Raw genomic sequence first — 18,269 nt, 5'->3', positions numbered from 1 at the left:
AGCAGCCACGTTACAAAGTCATAATCAGATTGCATGTACACATTTGTGTTCCCCTCAGGGTGAATTGTAATCACTTTGGACACTTTAACCAGCATCATGACCATGTCAAAAATTACATTTGTCTGATACTTTGAGAAACAAATGGCATGGCCTAAAAACACTTTTTGTTTTATGCTAATAAGCTAATGTGTTTACACGGTAAACAAAATACCTGCGTAGCATGAGCATGTTAGCATGCCGACACATAGCACCACTGTGTGTAAGTACAGCCTCACAGAGTCGGTTGCATGGCTTTAGACCCTAAGTCTTGTTTCAATTAGCAGTGATTGTCTGAGATGTAGAAATGTCATCGGTCATTTTAAGTAAGAAAAGCAAAAGTAAATGATACCAGAATAAATTGAAATGTGTTAAATCCTCTGTGCCTCCACACCTAAGTATTCACCTTGAGCTCCCAGCATCGCGCCCTATATCTCATTCCTCATTCATTGTTCTGTCTCTGCCCTGCTGTGCCGCACGAACACACACATATATTGCACATAAGCTTGTACATCAGCAGCTTATGTAACCAGTATTCCACTCTGGGTTTATAATAATTGGTGGTGTTAAGCTTTAATCTAATCAAAGTGTTGTGTTTAAGGGAGCATGTGCGGTGCAGCTGTAAATCAGCACTGTGAGAGAATAATCATGATTGCTCATCTGGTTTGGCCAATAAACGTGGACGTAGAGACATGTCATCAGTCTGACTGTGGATCAGTTGACAGAAGTTATCATTGTGCGTATCGATTCCTCACTGTCTTGTCTGTTCTGTTCCTTCCAGTGCTCCTTCCTGCCCAAGTTTTCCATCCACATAGAGACCAAATACGAGGACAACAAAGGGAGCAATGATAATGTGAGTGGAGCTCAGAGTGGATGTGGTTGAGAGGGTATTGCGTGGGTGGATCTGACAAAGGAAGAGGGGATCTCAGCGTGGCTTTTCAACATATTGGTGCTTTGTTTGTTTCTTAAGCGTTTCACACTCTTGTCTTGTACCTCTGCCCGCCCCCTGTTAAACACTTTTTACTCCCTCATCTTTTTATTAAGTTAAGGATATGATTTAGCCCTCAGTCAGCTATGTTCTCAATCCTGAGTTTTTACACACAGCGTGATCAGTTCTCTGTCAGAGTTTTTCCCAAATTCATTGGCCTTCAGCGGTAGGTAGCTCACACAAGCTTAACAGCTTGCTGGAAGTAAATCTCTTTTTTACTTCAACAGCTCATGTCTTACAATGCTATCTGATGTCTTGATCGTCATATAACAATAATAATAATAGCAAAGAAATTTTGAAGAAAACTACTGCATAAGGTAAACTAAATGCTGACTTTCTCCATGTGACAAGTTACACATGCTTTTGTTTGGTCTTTCATCATCAGTCAAAGCACTCAACCTGCTCTTCACCTCGCCCTCAGTGCTGCCTAACACTTTGCTGGCAGCTGGGGCAAATCTGAAGGTTATGCAATAACTACCTGATCAATACTGCAGCTGAAAACGAAAGGCCACAGCCCCACTTAGTGGTGACTCGTGGGAGTTACAAACCTATTGTGATGGTTTCACAGACGGTCGCGATTACACATTTCAAACTGACCGTAACAAGCGGGGGTGTTTTACAACTGAATTAAATACAAGTGTTTGCTCCTTCTGCTCTTAGGTTTACGCTTTCTCCCGCCGCCTTCACCATTTGTACAGTTCTTCCTCAATTCTTCTCTTTTAAAAACCTTTTCGTCCCTCCCACTGTCTTCCTTCCACTACACCTGCATAAAGGTTTGAAGGACATAGGACATAGCCTGCTCGGTCCTCTGTGACGCAGGAGCGGCAAAGTTTTTCAGAAAGGAGCGGATAACTAGCCGACACTGCTTTGGTGTTCGTGTGTGAGTCAGACACAGGAAGAAATCACTGGCCTCACGGTGTGTCACTGACTGCGTGAGTCACATTCACCCTCACAGTTTGTTTAATGTGTCGTCTGAGGGTAAAGCCAGGAGGGAAGAAGGCAGCTCATCATGTACTTTTAAGACCAGCAGGAAATTAAAAAGTCTTTGAACCATTGAGTGACGGGGGAAATCACAGCACATCATCCCACAACATTTGTCAAGGCCTGAAGTGCAGCATTGATTTAACTGTCCTCCTCACACATCGAATTGCTCCCTGCTCCTCAGATCTTTGGCAGCGAGCCCAGAGAAGAGGAAACTGAGGTGTGGGTCGTGGACATCGCCTATGATGAGATCCCTGAGCGCCACTACAAGGAGTCGGAGGTGAGGGGCATCAAGTCACTGACCTCAGGACACACAGTTTATGTTTGTGTGTCTTGGATGAAGGTGGAAAGAAGGATGTGTGCGATCTTTCTCTAGCAGCAGCGGCTCATTTTTGACCACCAGCTGGCCATCTGGCTTCCTCAGAGTGATGGAAAATGCATGTTTGTGTGGGGGGAGGTGACGGCCATTAGCTGTGATGATGTGACATTTGTATGCGCGCGTGTGCGCCCGTCTATCAGGGTGTGATGGCGATAAAAAGCTGAGCTATTAATAATCAAGAGGGGTCATGATGTCACCGCAGTGGTGTTTTATTATTGACACCCCCTGCTTACACACACACAAACAAACACACACACACACATGCACATCTGCCAGATGGATTTATGGTCTTCTGCTCTTATTTCATCAGAGCTAAGAATAGCTCAGAGATGCTGTCCAGGGCTAAAAATGGATCTTGTGATCATTGAATTTTACAGACCGATGGGTTTCGGAGAGTCACCAGAGTAACACCTGACGATGCACCACAGATACCAGTATCACACATGATTGAACCACATCAGCAGCATGATTGGATGCCTTGAAAACGATGCATTCATAGCGTGCATTATCTTTTTATTTATGTGCTGGACTCACCATAGAGAATCGTCAGACATACTTGTTTCATACTCTCTCAAGACTCATTTATATATTAAAAAATTTGAAATAAATAAATAATCTTCGCTTATATTGCACCTTTAATACACAAGACACAGATTAATGTGCTTTACTACTTTAATACTGCTTTCATGTCTGTACACTAAGTGTGAAGCTACAGGCCGCAGCCAGTTAGCTTAGCTCAGTACAAACACTGGTAGTAGGTAGAAACAAGGGAAACAAAATTTGCATACCAACAGCTCTAAAGATCATCTGTGCGACAACTGACGTCTGAAATCAACACATTGTTGTTTTAATGGAGGGTAATTAGTTGCTGGACTATTTCCTGGCTGGGTGCAGTCACTTCCTGGAGTTTTGTTGTCACTATAAGGTTGCCAGGCGCCCAGCAGGGACTTCAGGAAGTTACTGCACCCTGCGCATTATCCCCCATAAAACCACAACAGGCTGTTTCCAGTCTTTACGCTAAGCTAACAGGCTGCTGGCGCATATTTAGACTGGAGGGTGGCATCAATCTTCTCAGTGAATAAGCATATCTCCCAAAAAAATCTCCATTTAAATCAGAATTTTACAGCTGCGGGCATCTGTAGTGACGTTACTGCAAATGTAAGTCATACTGCGGTATATCAAATTTTAAAAAAGCTCTCTATGTCAGTGACTTATCACTTTTAACACCAGAAATAACATTTTAAAAAGGACACGTTCTCATTAACTTTCCTCATCTTTTAAATCTCTGTGTGCCAGAAACTTGGTGACACATTTTGTGCTCAGACAAATGCAACAGGCCTGTTCCACCTCCGCCACAAGTGCCTTCCCAGCAGAGTTGTGCATCGCCCCCACACACACACTCACAGTCAGACACATGACCTAAGACAAATGAGCGTTACAGCGTAATTAGTCTATAGGGAGCAGTGAGTTATGCACGTAAAGGCTGTGATTAGAGACTCCTGCTGTGCAGCCTGGCTGCGCTCTGCGTGATGCTCGCAATGAATGCAGGTGATCCTGTCCTATAACCAGAGGCGTGTGTGTGTGTCTATTTGTGTGTGTGGTTGTGTATCTGTACATGTGTATGAGAGTGAGAGAGACAGACACAGAAATGACTGGAAATTGCAAAGCAGTTAGCGAATGCTTTATGTGGATGTTTGGTCTTCCCCTTTTGCAGACATGCTCACGCAAATCTTTTTATCCTGAGGAGGAATTCCTCGTTTTTTCTGGTGTCTCGTGATCTTGCAGGACCTGCGGTATTTTAAGTCGAAGAAGACCAACCGAGGCCTCCTGCAGGAAGGATGGATCAACAACCAAGACCCCATCATGTGCTCCTACAAACTGGTCACGGTCAAATTTGAAGTGTGGGGCCTGCAGACACGTGTGGAGCAGTTTGTTCACAAGGTTGGATGAAAAAGTTCTTTTGTGATTTTTTTTTGGGTTGTAGACTCAGAAACACCCTTTCCTTCCACAATTTTTGACCCGTGAAGGTCAGTGTCAGTGCCAGAGGTGTTTCATTTGCTGCTCACAAAACATGTGACATCCAATTCTTTTTTCGCCTCCAACAGTATGTGGCCTCTTCACATCCTACAGATTGCCTTGCACCTCCTCCCTTTACCTTTGCTGCACAGTTTGAAAAGTTCCTCTCTCCTATTTCCCAAACCCATTTCACCTAGCCCTCTGCAGCATCTGTCCCTGGGGTGAACTGCCCCTGTACTCTCCTTGCCAGAGGCGTGCACACACACACACACACACACACACACACACACACACACACACACTCTCTCTCTCTCTCTCTCTCTCTCTCTCTCTCTCTCTCTCTCTCTCTCTCACATACACACATAGGCAGGGTCATTACACACAGGGAGTGACTCATATTAATCACAGTCTTCCAGTGGTGAGCATCTTAAAAACTCTGCAGCCTTCAGAGTTAACTCATTCTGATAAACATTGTCTTCCTCCCTGCTTCCATCCCTCTCTACCTTTCTTTCCTCTGTGATCTTGCCTCCTTTGCTTTCTTTCACTCTCTTTATTTTTTCTAATTCTGCTCAGGTGATTCGAGATGTCCTGCTGTTAGGACACAGGCAGGCCTTTGCCTGGGTGGATGAGTGGATCGGTAAGTTTAAAGGGTCTAGAAGGGGAATTTTTATGTTTGAGCTCACTGAAACGCGTCAAGGACAGCCATGTGATGCATATTGGTTTTGAACTACACAGCAGGAACCCTCTCTGATCTTTGCACTCACAACATTTTGATGCTATTCAGGTTTCTGTTTGAAGAATACATAGGAATACATCGAATCAACGGTGTAAAATCAAAGAATAAGTGTGTAGCAGGTACTATAAAACTAACCACCACTGCAATGATGTTTTCAAATGATTACCACAAATATTTCAAATGAGGCTTCTGGTCAGCGAGTCCACCTGCCTTTGCTTTATCATTGATTTGTCACGGTCAATATTCATTTTGTCTGCTCTTCTCAGTACTTAAAATAGAATCACTTTAACAATAATTGCACTTTTTAATTAAGCTTAACCATAAATGAGATAAGATAAGACTTTATTGATCCCGCACAGGGGAAATTTACTTGTTTCAACATCAAGAATAGAAGGGAGAGGTAGAGAAAAGATAGATAGGCGCCGTCCATTTAATTTCCTAAGCAATCCACTTTCTACACCGGATATTGTATCATTGTCTTCCGTAGATTTAAATTATGAACCATCTTTGTCATAATCAGACCAAACAGTGTGTAATGCCTCCATCCCAACAGACATGACCATGGAGGAAGTCAGAGAGTACGAGCGTGCCACACAAGAAGCCACCAACCTGAAGATTGGCACCTTCCCCCCTTCCATCTGCATCTCAGAGACCCCCCTGCCATCCAGCGCCCGCAGCGGCCCGAACAGTGCCCCATCCACCCCCCTCTCCACAGAAGCCCCTGAGTTCCTGTCAGTGCCGAAGGAGCGTCCCAGGAAGAAGTCCGCTCCGGAGACCCTGACCCTGCCGGACCCCGGCCGTAGGGATTCAATCTTCAAACTGCCCAGCTTTTTCTCCTGGAACTCCAGTCCACAGCCAGAATGAGAGCGGGGCTTTGCCACTGGTGAACACCCTCGACCTGTGGATCAGTGGAGGATGCCTGCCCAGCACATCCCACAATGCCCCCTCAGTCAGCTGAAGTGAAGGAGACTTTTCGCTGTCCTGGTGATCCCAGCCACCTTCAGCTGACTCGCCGGTGTCACAGCAAAGCCAACAGCTCTCAGGCTGCCTTTACACGTACAGGCAGGCAGCCTGATCTCCACAGCAAAAAGTCCCACGAGGCGTAAAGGTTACAGCGCATCCCATTGAGAGTCCAAACGCGGCCGGAGGCTCCTCATTCTTCCCTCCTCCTCGGAAAACAGACCACCAGCACCGTGCACCAGACAGTGTGGAGTCCAATTAGTCAGATTGAGTGTAGCGTACATTCCTGAAAAAGTTTAATCCCACAGAGCGTCACCTTCCTTTCATCCAAGCTCAGGGTGTGTTGACAAGACATGTTGATATTTGGTCAGTGCACATACACTTGACATGTACAGAATTTGTTTTCGTTTCTGCGTGAAGTGTCAGAGTCTCTGGCTTTGTTAACTGGAGCTTGTGGTTTAACATATCTACATATTTATGCGGTTGGGGATTTTTGACAGATTCGCCACTGTATCAGTTGAGTATTATGGTTTTCACAGACAGCTGTAAGGTGATTATGTATTCTTGTAAATACTGTATGAACATTATTTAACTGGTAAAATGTCAGTATTTAAAAAAAGAGTATCATATTGTGCATTTTGAAGGACAGGACTCTCTATCTTCTTTAAGTGTTTATTATGGTGCGTTCTGTCAGCCTCAGTGTCTGTAAACGATCTCTGTAACTGTATGATCTCGGCTCCAGAGGCTGCTTTTAGATATTTGTGAATTTTAAATGTTCTCAGTGCTTTCTTCGTTACTGTATCTCAGCCTCGTACTCAATGTCGTGTTTTAACTGACTTTTTACGGACTGTGGTTTGCATGTTGTTTTGCTGCTTTATTCATTTCAGCTGTTTTCATTTTTCAGTCATATTGTTGATGGGTTTTGTATTCAGTAAATTAAATTAAATCCTGCTGTATCCATTATTATGTGGAGGCTCTGTTAATACCATTCGTTTGAATGGAATTCACAAGAAGGGACGTTTGGCTGCCATTTGTGATTCTCAGACATTCATGTGTCCTCTTGTCAAAGCACCATGCAGAAGTCAGTCTTTAGAAAAACTTTTATTTTAAAAATAATGACCTGACAGTTACAGTTGGACAGACACGTAGGCACTTTTAAGAGTTTCACTTAGCGGGACAAACCCACTAAACTCTTAATTCATTTGGCCTATAGTCAACAGGAAGCTGTTCTGCCCACCACAATACATAATGTAATAAATATTACACTTACATGTTCACACAGTACAACCACAAAGCACATTTTCCTGAATATTCCTCTTCCAATTTAATTTAATGAAATGCGAGTCAACGATGGCAAGGTTATGAGTCGATAAAGAAAGTCGGAGGTTACGATGTGCAAGTTCAGTTTTTAACATAAAATGTTGTAACATGAACATTAAAAGCATCTAGAAATTCAGCCTAAAACATGAAATTCATTTTAAAAATTCAATGCTTGTACAACACAAGGTGCAACGACAGCTCAAGGACAAATAAAATGAGGTTACGTTTCCATCCTTACATGTAAACACCACAGAAACCGCCACAGAACATCGACTCTGTTGATAAATGTGTTAAGTGCTAGCAGAGAACAAGGAATGAGTCCATTTCCCATGTGCATGATTGCGCCATCATTCCTTTTTTTTTCCCTTCATCATCTCTCTAAGTCTTTGGTGAGGCTGTTTGTTGTCCGTCTCCTCTGGGGGTTTCGCATGGCATTGAGGAAAAATTCGTACCAAAAAAACGTGAAGCCTGTTGACAAGGCAGCCTTCACAAGGCTGGGCGAGAGGCCTTTGAAGAAGCCTCGGATGCCCTCCTCTTTGGCTATTTGAATCATGCAGTCCACCAGGCCTCTGTAGCTCCGCACCTGCACGAGAGAAACAGATGATGCTTAAACACCCAAAATATGAGCTCCGAACATGTGAAACACGACGCGGAGGAGCTTACCTGTCCAAAGTGGACTCTAGCCGCCTCAAAGCCCCCCACCTGCAGTCTCTTCTTGAAGAGGTCAAAGGGGTATGTGATTGCTTTGCTGATCATTCCAGCTCCACTGCCACAGATCAGGCTTCTCAGGTTTCCTTGAAGGGGGACATAAAAAGTGAACACTTCACATGTGTGCGAAATAAACGCCACGGGCAGGACGATGAGTTTGACCTCCTCTGACCTCCTGAGTTTCCAGTTTTGGGTGGTGGAGCCAACAGATTTTTAAAGACATTGTAGGAAAAGAACTGCAGCCCAGCGTAAGGAAACACTGCCATCAGTGTCGGAGACAGGCCGCGGTAAAATGTCAGAACTCCCTCTGAGCGGAACATCGTTGACACAGCATGTCGCAGGTTGCTGTACACCTGAGAGGACAGATGAAGCATAACACAGGAAGTTAAATACCGGACAAAGCTAATTATATGTCTTTTTTTTCAGTACTTCCCAGCAGTAAATAGCAATAGTTTCATAACTGAATTAACAAGACCTGGACCCAGATAAGCAGCAGAAAACAGATGGATGCAGCAATTAAACATGACTTATGGATGTTCAGTTAAGTTCTAGCACTTGCTCATTATGAGTCCGTGAGCTTCCCAGCTGCTGTTGTGACAGTGTTTGCTACAGGTCTGATGGTGCTGACTAAAACTCTAACTCAAAAAAAGGGACTGAACAGCCTCCTGTGTTCACCATCCACTGTCACAGCAGTCCTAATTTTAGTTTATAGGTGCGTAACGTCTCCAGGCAGCCACAGTCACATACAAATTATTATTCACTAAACAGGCAAGAGAAAATATTTGACTTTTGTGAATGAAAATTAAGGCTTAAAAGACTTTCTAAGGCCTTTTTTTGAGGAAACTGAATTCGCAGCTTTTAAGAATTTTCAAGACCATCAGATACGCTGTAGGAGTATGAAGTTTAATCAAATTTGCATCATTACAGAAAGAAACTGTAAAAAATAAAGTGACCATGATGGCCCTCATTGGTTTGTGGAATACCTTTTGAGGTGGTGGTAGCGACTTGTCAATGAAAAGGTAGCCACACCCTTGAGTATACCCTGCTTTACCATCTTTTTTAGTCCAAATGGGACTGCAACTTAAAGAATGAACATTATGCTTTATTGAAGAAGACCTGAAACTGGTGACTTAGAACATAAACTCATCAGGAAACTGTAGTAAATGCATCGAGAAATGGGGTTATTTTCTCATAAGCTTACATACAATTAGCCTCCTGCTGGCCATTCGAAAGAATGCAGGTTTACGGTACACATTGGCTTCACTTTTCAGCTCTATGGCTTGGTTTCTGTCTGAACGCGGGACAGTTTTCTCAATAAAATCAACTCATCAAATCAATCAAAGAAAAAACTAGAAGAACTATGACTGCGAGTTGAGTTGAGGAATTTTGTCTGCTAGCAGAAACTTTCTGACAGCTCCAGCAGTGGAGCAGCGGCGAGTGCTACCTTGGGTTCTCCCTGAGCGGCAAAGCGTGTCCGCAGCGTGTCCAGAGGCTGGCAGACCACTGTAGCAGAGCAGGCAGCCAAACCGCCACATACAAAGTGAACTCCTGCTGTCTGGCTGTCATATGGCGTCGTCTTGTGGACCACCTCAGTCAGAAACTCAAAGCTGGTAAACTGCAAAGCACACATGCACAAGTAAGCAACTCCTGTAAATACAGGTAATGGGTTCATTACGGTCAGATAGTTTTAAGAGGTTTCCTTGTTTGTGTGTGCATGTAGTTTACAGTTTACAGGCTCTACCTGGACAGCCCCAAAGCAGATGGAGAGGAGCTGTGCGGGGATGTGGCCCTTCCAGAAAGCAGAGAGTCCCTCCTCTGAATGAATGCAGCGGGACGCCTGAAACAACCCGCGGTACTTCCCCTCCGGCCTCTGTGAAGACACAGGCTCAATCTGCAGCTGTGGGTAAAGAATACAAACAGCATTAACAGCACATTTAACTTCTACAGCACAAGTTTACACTTTAATATCCTGTTCAAATATCAGAAGTTATATTTAACAGCTTGAAATGTGAAAATATTGAAAAATGATTCTTTTAAAAGGATTCGATTCACAGACACATCATCACCTGAAATCTTATTTTAAGCACGTCAAAGGGGCTGATGAGGGCTCGGGTGACCATCCCAGCAGCTGACCCAGCCAGGGCCGCCTCTTCTGGAGTGGGGGTCGCATCCTCATTGTTGGGGTCATAGCCCACCATGTCTCCACAGCCTCAATATTACTGTTAATGCTGCAGACAGAAACCATCAATAATTTGTGTTTCATAATGTTAGCTCAGTAAAAGAGTTGTGTGATTATTTTCTGTTATACTACATACTATGATGATTAATGATTTTCCCATGAAGTGGCTCACCATAACCCTGAAACACTCACATGATATTTACTTAATATTTATTCTGATTTCTTTCGTGTTATATAGCAGTGGTGGGATCAGATCCTACACTTAAGCAAAAGCAGACATACAATAATGTTAAATATACATCTATCGGATTAATATTATAAATGCATTAAATTGTCAGTAGCATTTAAATGTCAAGGTAAAGCGATTTTGAGATTTTGAACTGCATCATATTTTATACACTCGTGTTTTCTATGTGAAATCTCAATCTGCTAAATAAAAATTCGAAATTTTCTTATTTATTATTATTATTATTATTATTATTTTATTTTCACTTTTTGTTTCAACAAGCAGGATCTGGTTTGTGTTCATTTGCGGTGTCTTGTAAGACCAGTAGTTGTTTCCATGACACAATAAAAATAATTAATTCCTTCAGGCGTTTGTGGCACATCTGCCTCCATGGAGATCTTACATAATGCTGTTAAACCTAAAATACTGTCAGATTCTCAACAGCAAGACAAAAGCCCGTCATATATACAGTATAAATACTAACAATAGGCATGGAACACGCTGAGGATCACAGAAGGTAATAGTCACAGCATGTAGAGGACATGCAGTGGGACCTTGGGACTGCCTACGGTAAGCTAAGAACACAGCTGTCTCCTTTGCACCGAAGCACGCGGCTACAGTGGTGACAGATAGAAAAACACTTACCTTACAACAGTAAGTCCCTCATAAAAACTACAGCTACAGTATGTATTCTTGGCGCGGACAATCCGACACTAACGGGACACGAATAAGTGTCCATGGCACGCTAAAATTTGCTGATATTGCTTCCGGGTTAGCTGACGTAAATGACTCCACCTTTCAAAGCAGAAGTATCACAGCAAGATGTATCACTGATGGACGTAACACAACCACCACGTGAACCAGCGATTCCCTCGTGTTTTTTCGTCGCCGTAGAGAGGGGCGGGTGCTTATTTTGCCGTGACTCTTCAGCTCTGAGAGGCTGTGTCGAGTAACGTTTGCATATATCTACCCAAGTGGTATGACCGGCTTTGATATAAAGAATTGGCGTAAATTTTAAGTACAATTTCGCACATAATTTTCGAAATGTAAGTAAGTGAGTTCATCTGTTTTTTCTACCAACTCGATATGCAGTTAATGTTAACCAGTTTCTTCCTTTTGCGAGCGGTTGTAACGTAAATGTAGGTGAGTTAGCGTGAGGTTTACAACTTAACGCTAAGTCGTCTTAACGTTAACGCTAACGTTCAGCGGTTTCGGTTATTTCTGTAGTTAGCAAATTCACTGTTTCACTGTTTGTGCTAATATTAGCTGTTAGCGTGTTGATAACAAAACAACGAAACTGTGTTAACGCTAAGTTACATTAGCTGTCGTTAACCCAGTGAAATAACGTTACTCAAATTGCCGTTTAGCTAACGTTACATGTCGCGTTAGCTAACGTCAACTCTTTCGTTACATGTAACGATTGGTGTAAGTTACTTGTAGCGGGAAAGCGGCTAATATTTTGGCATTAATACCTCACTGATGAAACGACTACTTCGTTCTTGTGTTGTGCGATAAATCTGTTGATTTGGGGTATCAGGTGACCTTTTGGTTGACCTGAGTAATCCCTCCGATCCCCCAGTGAATGAGCTGTGGGGAGCAGCCAGTTTGATGACAGCACAGGATTTTGCAGTTATTGTTGTCACACAAATCATTGTGTCCTCTCTGTCTGTAATGTATTTAGTGTCCAGGCTTGAAGCAGAACCCCAGTCTGTTTGTGAAAAGCTTGCATTTATTTTAAACCACCTTTCATACTTTTCCCACCCTATAATGCAGTAAAAAGTCTTGTCTGGTTTTCACAGTGTGACAGCTCTCAGGTGTATTTTGCTGTCATCCATCATGGAAAACTCTACTGAGGACTACAGGATCCAGTCGTTTGACCTGGACACCCAGATGTTGCTGAAAACAGCCTTGAAAGGTCCTCTTATTATTACTGATTTGTAGGAATTTCAGCATTATGTCAATGCTGCAAACATTTCAAATATTTTCTGAAATCTACCTGCATAGACCTGTTGCTGAAAAATAATCGACCACTCAATATTCACTGTGGTAATGATATTTTTCAATCTTAATGTAAATGCATCTTTTTGTTTCTTTCAGACCCAAGTTCAGTCAACCTGGAGAAGGTATCCAATATCATCATGGATCAGTCTTTAAAGGACCACGTGTTCAGCAAAGAGGCCGGACGCATCTGCTACACCATTGTGCAGGTCTGTGCTGTTTGATGAGCTGACTGTTCATCACCATTTCACAGTAGTTGTTGGCCATGTTTGTTTGATCAAGACACTGAGCACCACAGAGGCAGAGGGATTAAAGAAACCAGAGCAGGATTAAAACATCTGATTGAGTCTCTTTAACCAAATTGTTAATCCTCTTACCTTATTAATGCCTAACTGGTAGTTTACACCTGAGCAACAGGAGGCTCCTAAGCAAGCTTAACTACACCACTGTTTCCTGACTTTTTGTTCATACTATACCTTCTCTTTGGCCTCTCTTGGTGACATCATGCAGGCTGAAGCCAAGCAGAGCAATGGCAATGTGTTCAGGAGGAACTTGTTGAACCGGCTCCAGCAGGAGTTCAAGGACCGCGAGGAGACGAGGGGGCGTTCGCTGCAGGAGTGGGTGTGCTATGTCACGTTCATCTGCAACATCTTTGATTACCTCAAAGTAAGCTAGTCTTGTTTCACCTTCAGATATGTCAAACTTCATCGTGTTATCATAATGTCTTCATCGTGAATACAGAGCAGCACAGAGCCTGATGAAGAAAACCAAGAAAGTTTACCACTGTTGTGATACCCATCATCTCTGACTGGGGCTTTAGGTTTTGTCGAGCCAGCTCACACAAAGAAAGTCTGGCTATGTTGAACTTGCTTCATAGTACACCCCCCCAGTAGGAGTCCCGCTATTATTTGAAATTACCCCATTCTATCATGTTCACTCTCCTCCAAGTTTGTTTGTTTTGCTTTCATGCATATTTCCTGCCTGGATCCATGTGGTGCAGAAGAATGCAAAGCGGCATCCAGATGACGACAAGAAATGCTTTAAAGAGCGTGATTTGTGACAAAAAACATAAATCATCATATTGCACAGCCCTAGTAAATACTACGTATGTCTTTACATTTAGGTGAACAATATGCCGATGGTGGCCCTGGTCCATCCTGTGTTTGACTGTCTGATGAGGCTGGCCCAACCAGATGCTCTTATGAATGAGGAGGAGGTGAGAAAGAATTATAATCGTCTTTTGTTTGTTAGATGCTTATTGGGTAAACCACGTCATACAGAAGAATACATTAATATTCTTTGTGTATATTGTTGTACTCTTTAAGTTGGTAATTGTAAACTATACTGCCGAATATTCAAATTTCAAGTTAAAATACACTTAAAGCAGAGTTTGTGTTTCACGAGGGTGTTTTTAGTTTTCTACAAGTTACTGACATGTCCTCCACCTCCCTGTGCAGGTGGACTGCCTGGTGCTGCAGCTGCATCGCATCGGAGAGCAGCTGGAGAAGGTGAATAGCCAACGGATGGACGAGCTGTTCTTCCTGCTGCGCGATGGCTTCCTGCTCCAGGAGGGCCTTTCATCCATGGCCCGTCTGCTGCTGCTGGAAATCCTGGAGTTCAGGGCCGGTGGCTGGCTGCTCAGCAGTACTGCCCACAAGTACTACTACAGTGAAATTGCTGACTAGGGTTGTTGCAAGGACAAGGGTGCTGAACAGCTGTTTTGCAGGTGCGTTCGCCAACCTTCAAGCACCTTGAATACCTCTCCTTAGTCACCACTGATTATAAAACCAGCGACATCCTGCAGGAAATCAGTAGAGGGTTTTGTGAAGAGTGCGGTTCATAAACTGTAAAAAGACTTTCATTTTGCTGGACTGTTCCTCGCGTTTGATAATATTACTGAGACATGGTGCCGTGGATGTGGAACGTGCAATAGTTCACAAGGAGTTGAAGTGAAGTTAACGAGGTTTAGCCGCATTCAGGTAGACTTTGTTTAAGGTCTGGTTACAACTCAAGAAGCTGAATAGATTTTTTATTTTCTTGTTGTTGTTTTTTTTTAATCTTGCAGGCATTCCTGTTTTGAGAAAACATTTCAAAGTCCAACTTATTTTTTACCAGAACCAAAGGGCTTGGAACAGACATTCCAGTCAGGTGCAAGCTGATTTGGTCTTTGCTTTACTTTTTATTGTTGTGTGACCAACATTTTAATTGAACTGAAAATCAATATTTTACTTATTTAGTTATTTTGCAGTAGAATTTAAACTTTACAAAAGGTTTGAAATGCAGTTCAGAGGAGTTTTTTGCCTAACCCTTTGTCCTGTAAGATTCCTGTATTACTGATTTGTTACATTTCGTCTTCTGTGGCCAGATAAAGCATTGTGTCTTAATTCAGGGATCCTTTTTTTCTTTTCTTTTTTTTACAGCTCCACTTATAAAGAAATTGGTCACAGTTCATATTTAAACTGTTTCTACAGATAAATCAGTCAGATAGTTGATAAATGTTGGATTGATTGTTTGTTACTCAAGTCGTGCCAATATAACAAGAACAGCATCATCCAATACGGGACACTTGACAAAGCCAAAGCTCTGAATCTGTAGTTGAAGTGCTGGAGGACAATGGTGGAAAAAGTACACCTATCACTTACCTAAATAAAAGTAGTAATACCACTTCGTAAAAGGCCTGCGTTCAAATCTTTACTTGAGTAAAAGTATAAAAGTATAAGCCTCCAAAGCTACTTAAAGTACTGAATATAAAAGTGCATATTCTGCAGAATGACCCATTTCAGAATCATTCAGATTATAATATTGGATTGCATTTATTGATCCATTCATTTGTACATCATTTTAATGCTGCAGCTTGTAACGATGGGGCGAGCAGCACACTCTGTGTAGCTGACAATGGCAATAGGAGGCATGTTTTCTCCAGTATATAGCCATGAATTAGTAGACAATTCCTTTTTGTTTGAGTTTCACACAATACTTTGTGTGAAACTCCGCCAAAGGATGCCATAGCTCTTCTGAAACGTAGGTAGAAATAGAAAGTGGAATGTTGTAAATTAAACCGGATAGCGAGCTAATTGGATGCTTGCCAATCATCAACACATCATTATTGAAGACAGGAGTTCCAACTGTATGAAATCCGCACTGTTTCTGTTCCCCTCCAGACGGCTGTTAGGTAGAAATAAAAAGAATTTAATGAAAAGCCCAGCCATGGTCAGGAATTAAGACGTTATGTCTCCTCGAATTGTTTTTTCTAGTTGTGTTTGGTGTTTTGTGTATAAGCTTAAATGTTTGTAACCACATTCAGACCAACTGATCCTAGTTCAGTTTGGAATAACCAGGATGGAACGTTGTAGAAACGAGGCGCTGAGGCGCACAGTACTGACTGTAATATATGTTTATATATTTTATTACACTGTTGCAACTTTTTTACATTACTCAATTCCATTTTTTCACGGTTGGGTTGCACATTTAATGCAAACTTATTTGTTCTAATAAATCTTGGACGTTTTTCATGAATCCAGTTTTATGTGTTTATTGGGTGTGAATTAACAATCCAGCTGAGCGCGGCTGTTTATTGTACAGAATGCAAGTAATCCATGTTACCTTCCTACAGCACGTTTTACAGCACAGTCCTTCCACCACAGGATTTTCATGGTGTTCACGATTTCCAATAGCGCTTTGAGCAACAAAACGCGTCACTGAATCTTCCGTGACGTGTTGTAGCCAACACAATGTCTGTCAGTCTGAAGAGACATTTGAAATGGCAGCATTTCAGTCCGGAGAGTTTCTCTCTACCACCAACGGTAGTGAGCATAGGCTCTGTTGGATTCGGCCATCTTGTGCAGCTCATACTTCTTCTTGATAACGTTGCCCTCCTTCATAGAGGCTGCCAACAGTTCCTGGGAAAGTTTTTCATACATGTGCGTGCGTCTGTGTTTGTTGACCCTGCATTCTGTGATCATCCATTTCATGGCGAGGAAGCGGCGTCGGTTGTCCGAAAGAGGGATGGGCACCTGGGTTGGAATCAAACAGAACATATTTAGACTTTATGTTTATTCTTTGGTGGCACAAGATCAACAACAAAGGAGCACTGATCTGCCTCATCACTGACCTGGTAGTTCTTTCCTCCCTTCTGTATGGTGGCCAGCCCAACAACAGGCTTACAGTTTTCCATAGCCTGGTGAAAAATGGCATAGGGGTTACACTCAATCTCCTCCTTCTTCCCTTCTGGAGCTTTGTGGTATTTCTCCACTTGTTTCCTCTTTATGTCCTCCAGGGTCTGGAAGCAGAAAGACAATTTGTGGTCAGTCCCTTAATGTTAGACCAACAGCAAATCTCCAGAGATTATGAGCAGTGTTCACTTTCTCACCTCTGTGAGGATCTCTCGGGCCAAAACCTTGTTTCCGTGTTTCATCATCATGTTGACAAATTTACTGAAAAGTGAAAATAGAAATGATCACCTCACATGAGCTCTCAGATGCATAGCTTTGACTAAACATGTTACACCATCCTGCAGTGAGCTGGGATGCGTTTGTTCTACCTGATGACTGGGTCGTCAAAAACCGAGCTGGTGACTCCACTGGCTGCTGCTTTGATGGGTCTGACTGCTTTGAGCTGCCGCTGCTCCTTCTCCTCAGCGCTCAGCTCTGTCTCTGGTTTGCTGTAGGTCTCCTTCCTGACCTCTGGCTCCAGGTAGTAAGGGTTGTATCTGCTCCACCTAACCAGGAACACTCTGCAAAAAAGGATACAGAAGAGTTTTTATGTGTGTTTAAAACCTGGCACTTGTGTGAATGAGAGCTAAAATGATGACCTGATTAATAAATCAGCAACAATCACAAAGTGCCAATGATTCACTGGCTGTGAATGGTCAAATTTGGTCATTTGCTGTTTTGTTTTGCTTTCATAGTAAATTCAGTTTCCTTGACGTTTTGGCTGTTGGCTGGACACAACAGACAATTTTAAGACTACAAGTTGGACTCAGACACCAAATGATTAGTTAAAGGAAAAAAAACCTTCAGGAGATTAACTGAATAATTTGATCTAATTGATCAAAATTCTTTTACATATTTAACTGTATTATCAGTTCTGATGTTTTTGCTGAAATAACTTGTCGGTCAAAAGAAAATTAATTGCCAACAAATCTTTGGTCTCTTGCTGCTTTTCCCAGTTTTCTATCATTATGAATAGAATAAGTTTGGATTTTGGACTGTTCCTCTAACATTTCCAACATTGTTAATGTGATGTTTTGTAGATGTAGTTAATTAAACGAAAAAAAATAACAATCCACAATAGAAAAATAATAATCTTTAGCGGCAGCCCTGTTGAAGACATGACTCCGCTCTGTCAACGTGAGATGGGAATGTCATTATTTTTGACACCTTACAGAGAAAATTATCTATTGTCAGGTTAAAAAAAAAAATCGACATTAAAAACATTAGCGGATTAATAATGAAGAACGTGTTTATTGCGTCCTCGCTATACATTTGTGTTGGCTAATCTTTGGGGGCTGATATTTAGCATAAGAGCTAGTTCGCTATGCAACCAACCAATTTCCATTAGCGTTTTCATTCTGACTTGCAGGAAACATGCACTTATAGCACGGAAACAATAACTAGACAGCTAACACCACCTGTTATTGTTTGTGTCTTTGAAAAAAATGACAATTACCTTGGTGTCCAAGGTTTTAATAATCCTGTGATGGAGGCCGCCATCTTGAAAATGTGAATGTCGGTTAGGACCCCA

The 18,269-nt window shown here is 42.3% G+C and overlaps 4 protein-coding genes across 4 annotated transcripts in view; 2 read left to right on the top strand and 2 right to left on the bottom strand.

Moving 5' to 3' along the window:
* Positions 1-7,059, top strand: part of pitpnc1a (phosphatidylinositol transfer protein cytoplasmic 1a) — a 33,559-nt gene extending 26,500 nt beyond the window's left edge. The window contains exons 4-8 of the mRNA XM_070981002.1: positions 818-889; positions 2,190-2,285; positions 4,170-4,325; positions 4,974-5,037; positions 5,690-7,059. Of these exons, the coding sequence (XP_070837103.1) occupies positions 818-889; positions 2,190-2,285; positions 4,170-4,325; positions 4,974-5,037; positions 5,690-6,000 (699 nt within the window). The 3' untranslated portion in view covers positions 6,001-7,059. The remainder of the gene's footprint in view (positions 1-817; positions 890-2,189; positions 2,286-4,169; positions 4,326-4,973; positions 5,038-5,689) is intronic.
* A 118-nt stretch (positions 7,060-7,177) lies between these two features.
* Positions 7,178-11,316, bottom strand: slc25a19 (solute carrier family 25 member 19). The gene is made up of 7 exons (XM_070981003.1): positions 11,175-11,316; positions 10,191-10,352; positions 9,866-10,021; positions 9,569-9,739; positions 8,297-8,477; positions 8,080-8,210; positions 7,178-7,999 (listed from the first exon to the last, which is right to left on the bottom strand). The coding sequence occupies exons 2-7, from the start codon at positions 10,320-10,322 to the stop codon at positions 7,787-7,789; spliced, it is 984 nt and encodes a 327-aa protein (XP_070837104.1). The 5' UTR covers positions 10,323-10,352; positions 11,175-11,316; the 3' UTR covers positions 7,178-7,786.
* A 141-nt stretch (positions 11,317-11,457) lies between these two features.
* mif4gdb (MIF4G domain containing b) lies at positions 11,458-16,041 on the top strand. The gene is made up of 6 exons (XM_070981968.1): positions 11,458-11,575; positions 12,329-12,444; positions 12,627-12,736; positions 13,038-13,193; positions 13,651-13,743; positions 13,985-16,041. The coding sequence occupies exons 2-6, from the start codon at positions 12,366-12,368 to the stop codon at positions 14,210-14,212; spliced, it is 666 nt and encodes a 221-aa protein (XP_070838069.1). The 5' UTR covers positions 11,458-11,575; positions 12,329-12,365; the 3' UTR covers positions 14,213-16,041.
* On the bottom strand, positions 15,918-18,262 carry mrps7 (mitochondrial ribosomal protein S7). The gene is made up of 5 exons (XM_070981967.1): positions 18,195-18,262; positions 17,068-17,259; positions 16,897-16,960; positions 16,639-16,806; positions 15,918-16,540 (listed from the first exon to the last, which is right to left on the bottom strand). The coding sequence occupies exons 1-5, from the start codon at positions 18,236-18,238 to the stop codon at positions 16,319-16,321; spliced, it is 690 nt and encodes a 229-aa protein (XP_070838068.1). The 5' UTR covers positions 18,239-18,262; the 3' UTR covers positions 15,918-16,318.
* Between the last annotated feature and the right edge of the window lie 7 nt (positions 18,263-18,269).

Source organism: Chaetodon trifascialis, chromosome 15 (assembly GCF_039877785.1).
Source record: "Chaetodon trifascialis isolate fChaTrf1 chromosome 15, fChaTrf1.hap1, whole genome shotgun sequence".
Lineage (NCBI taxonomy): Eukaryota > Metazoa > Chordata > Actinopteri > Chaetodontiformes > Chaetodontidae > Chaetodon > Chaetodon trifascialis.
The sequence above is the reverse complement of the archived record's forward strand: the minus strand, read 5'-3'. Positions and strand labels throughout refer to the sequence as shown.

Bases quoted from the DNA above. Each gene is read 5' to 3' on its own strand.
- slc25a19 (XM_070981003.1), bottom strand. From the start codon at position 10,322: ATGGTGGGCTATGACCCCAACAATGAGGATGCGACCCCCACTCCAGAA. The intron at 9,740-9,865 runs GTAGAGCCTGTA...TGTGCTTTGCAG, and splicing joins TCTGCTTTGGGGCTGTCCAG to TTTACCAGCTTTGAGTTTCT. The intron at 8,000-8,079 runs GTAAGCTCCTCC...TCTCTCGTGCAG, and splicing joins CTAGAGTCCACTTTGGACAG to GTGCGGAGCTACAGAGGCCT.
- mif4gdb (XM_070981968.1), top strand. From the start codon at position 12,366: ATGGAAAACTCTACTGAGGACTACAGGATCCAGTCGTTTGACCTGGAC. The intron at 12,445-12,626 runs GTCCTCTTATTA...TGTTTCTTTCAG, and splicing joins GCTGAAAACAGCCTTGAAAG to ACCCAAGTTCAGTCAACCTG. The intron at 12,737-13,037 runs GTCTGTGCTGTT...GACATCATGCAG, and splicing joins TCTGCTACACCATTGTGCAG to GCTGAAGCCAAGCAGAGCAA.
- mrps7 (XM_070981967.1), bottom strand. From the start codon at position 18,238: ATGGCGGCCTCCATCACAGGATTATTAAAACCTTGGACACCAAG. The intron at 16,807-16,896 runs GTGAGAAAGTGA...TTCTGCTTCCAG, and splicing joins CCCGAGAGATCCTCACAGAG to ACCCTGGAGGACATAAAGAG. The intron at 16,541-16,638 runs GTCAGTGATGAG...ATTCCAACCCAG, and splicing joins AGGGAGGAAAGAACTACCAG to GTGCCCATCCCTCTTTCGGA.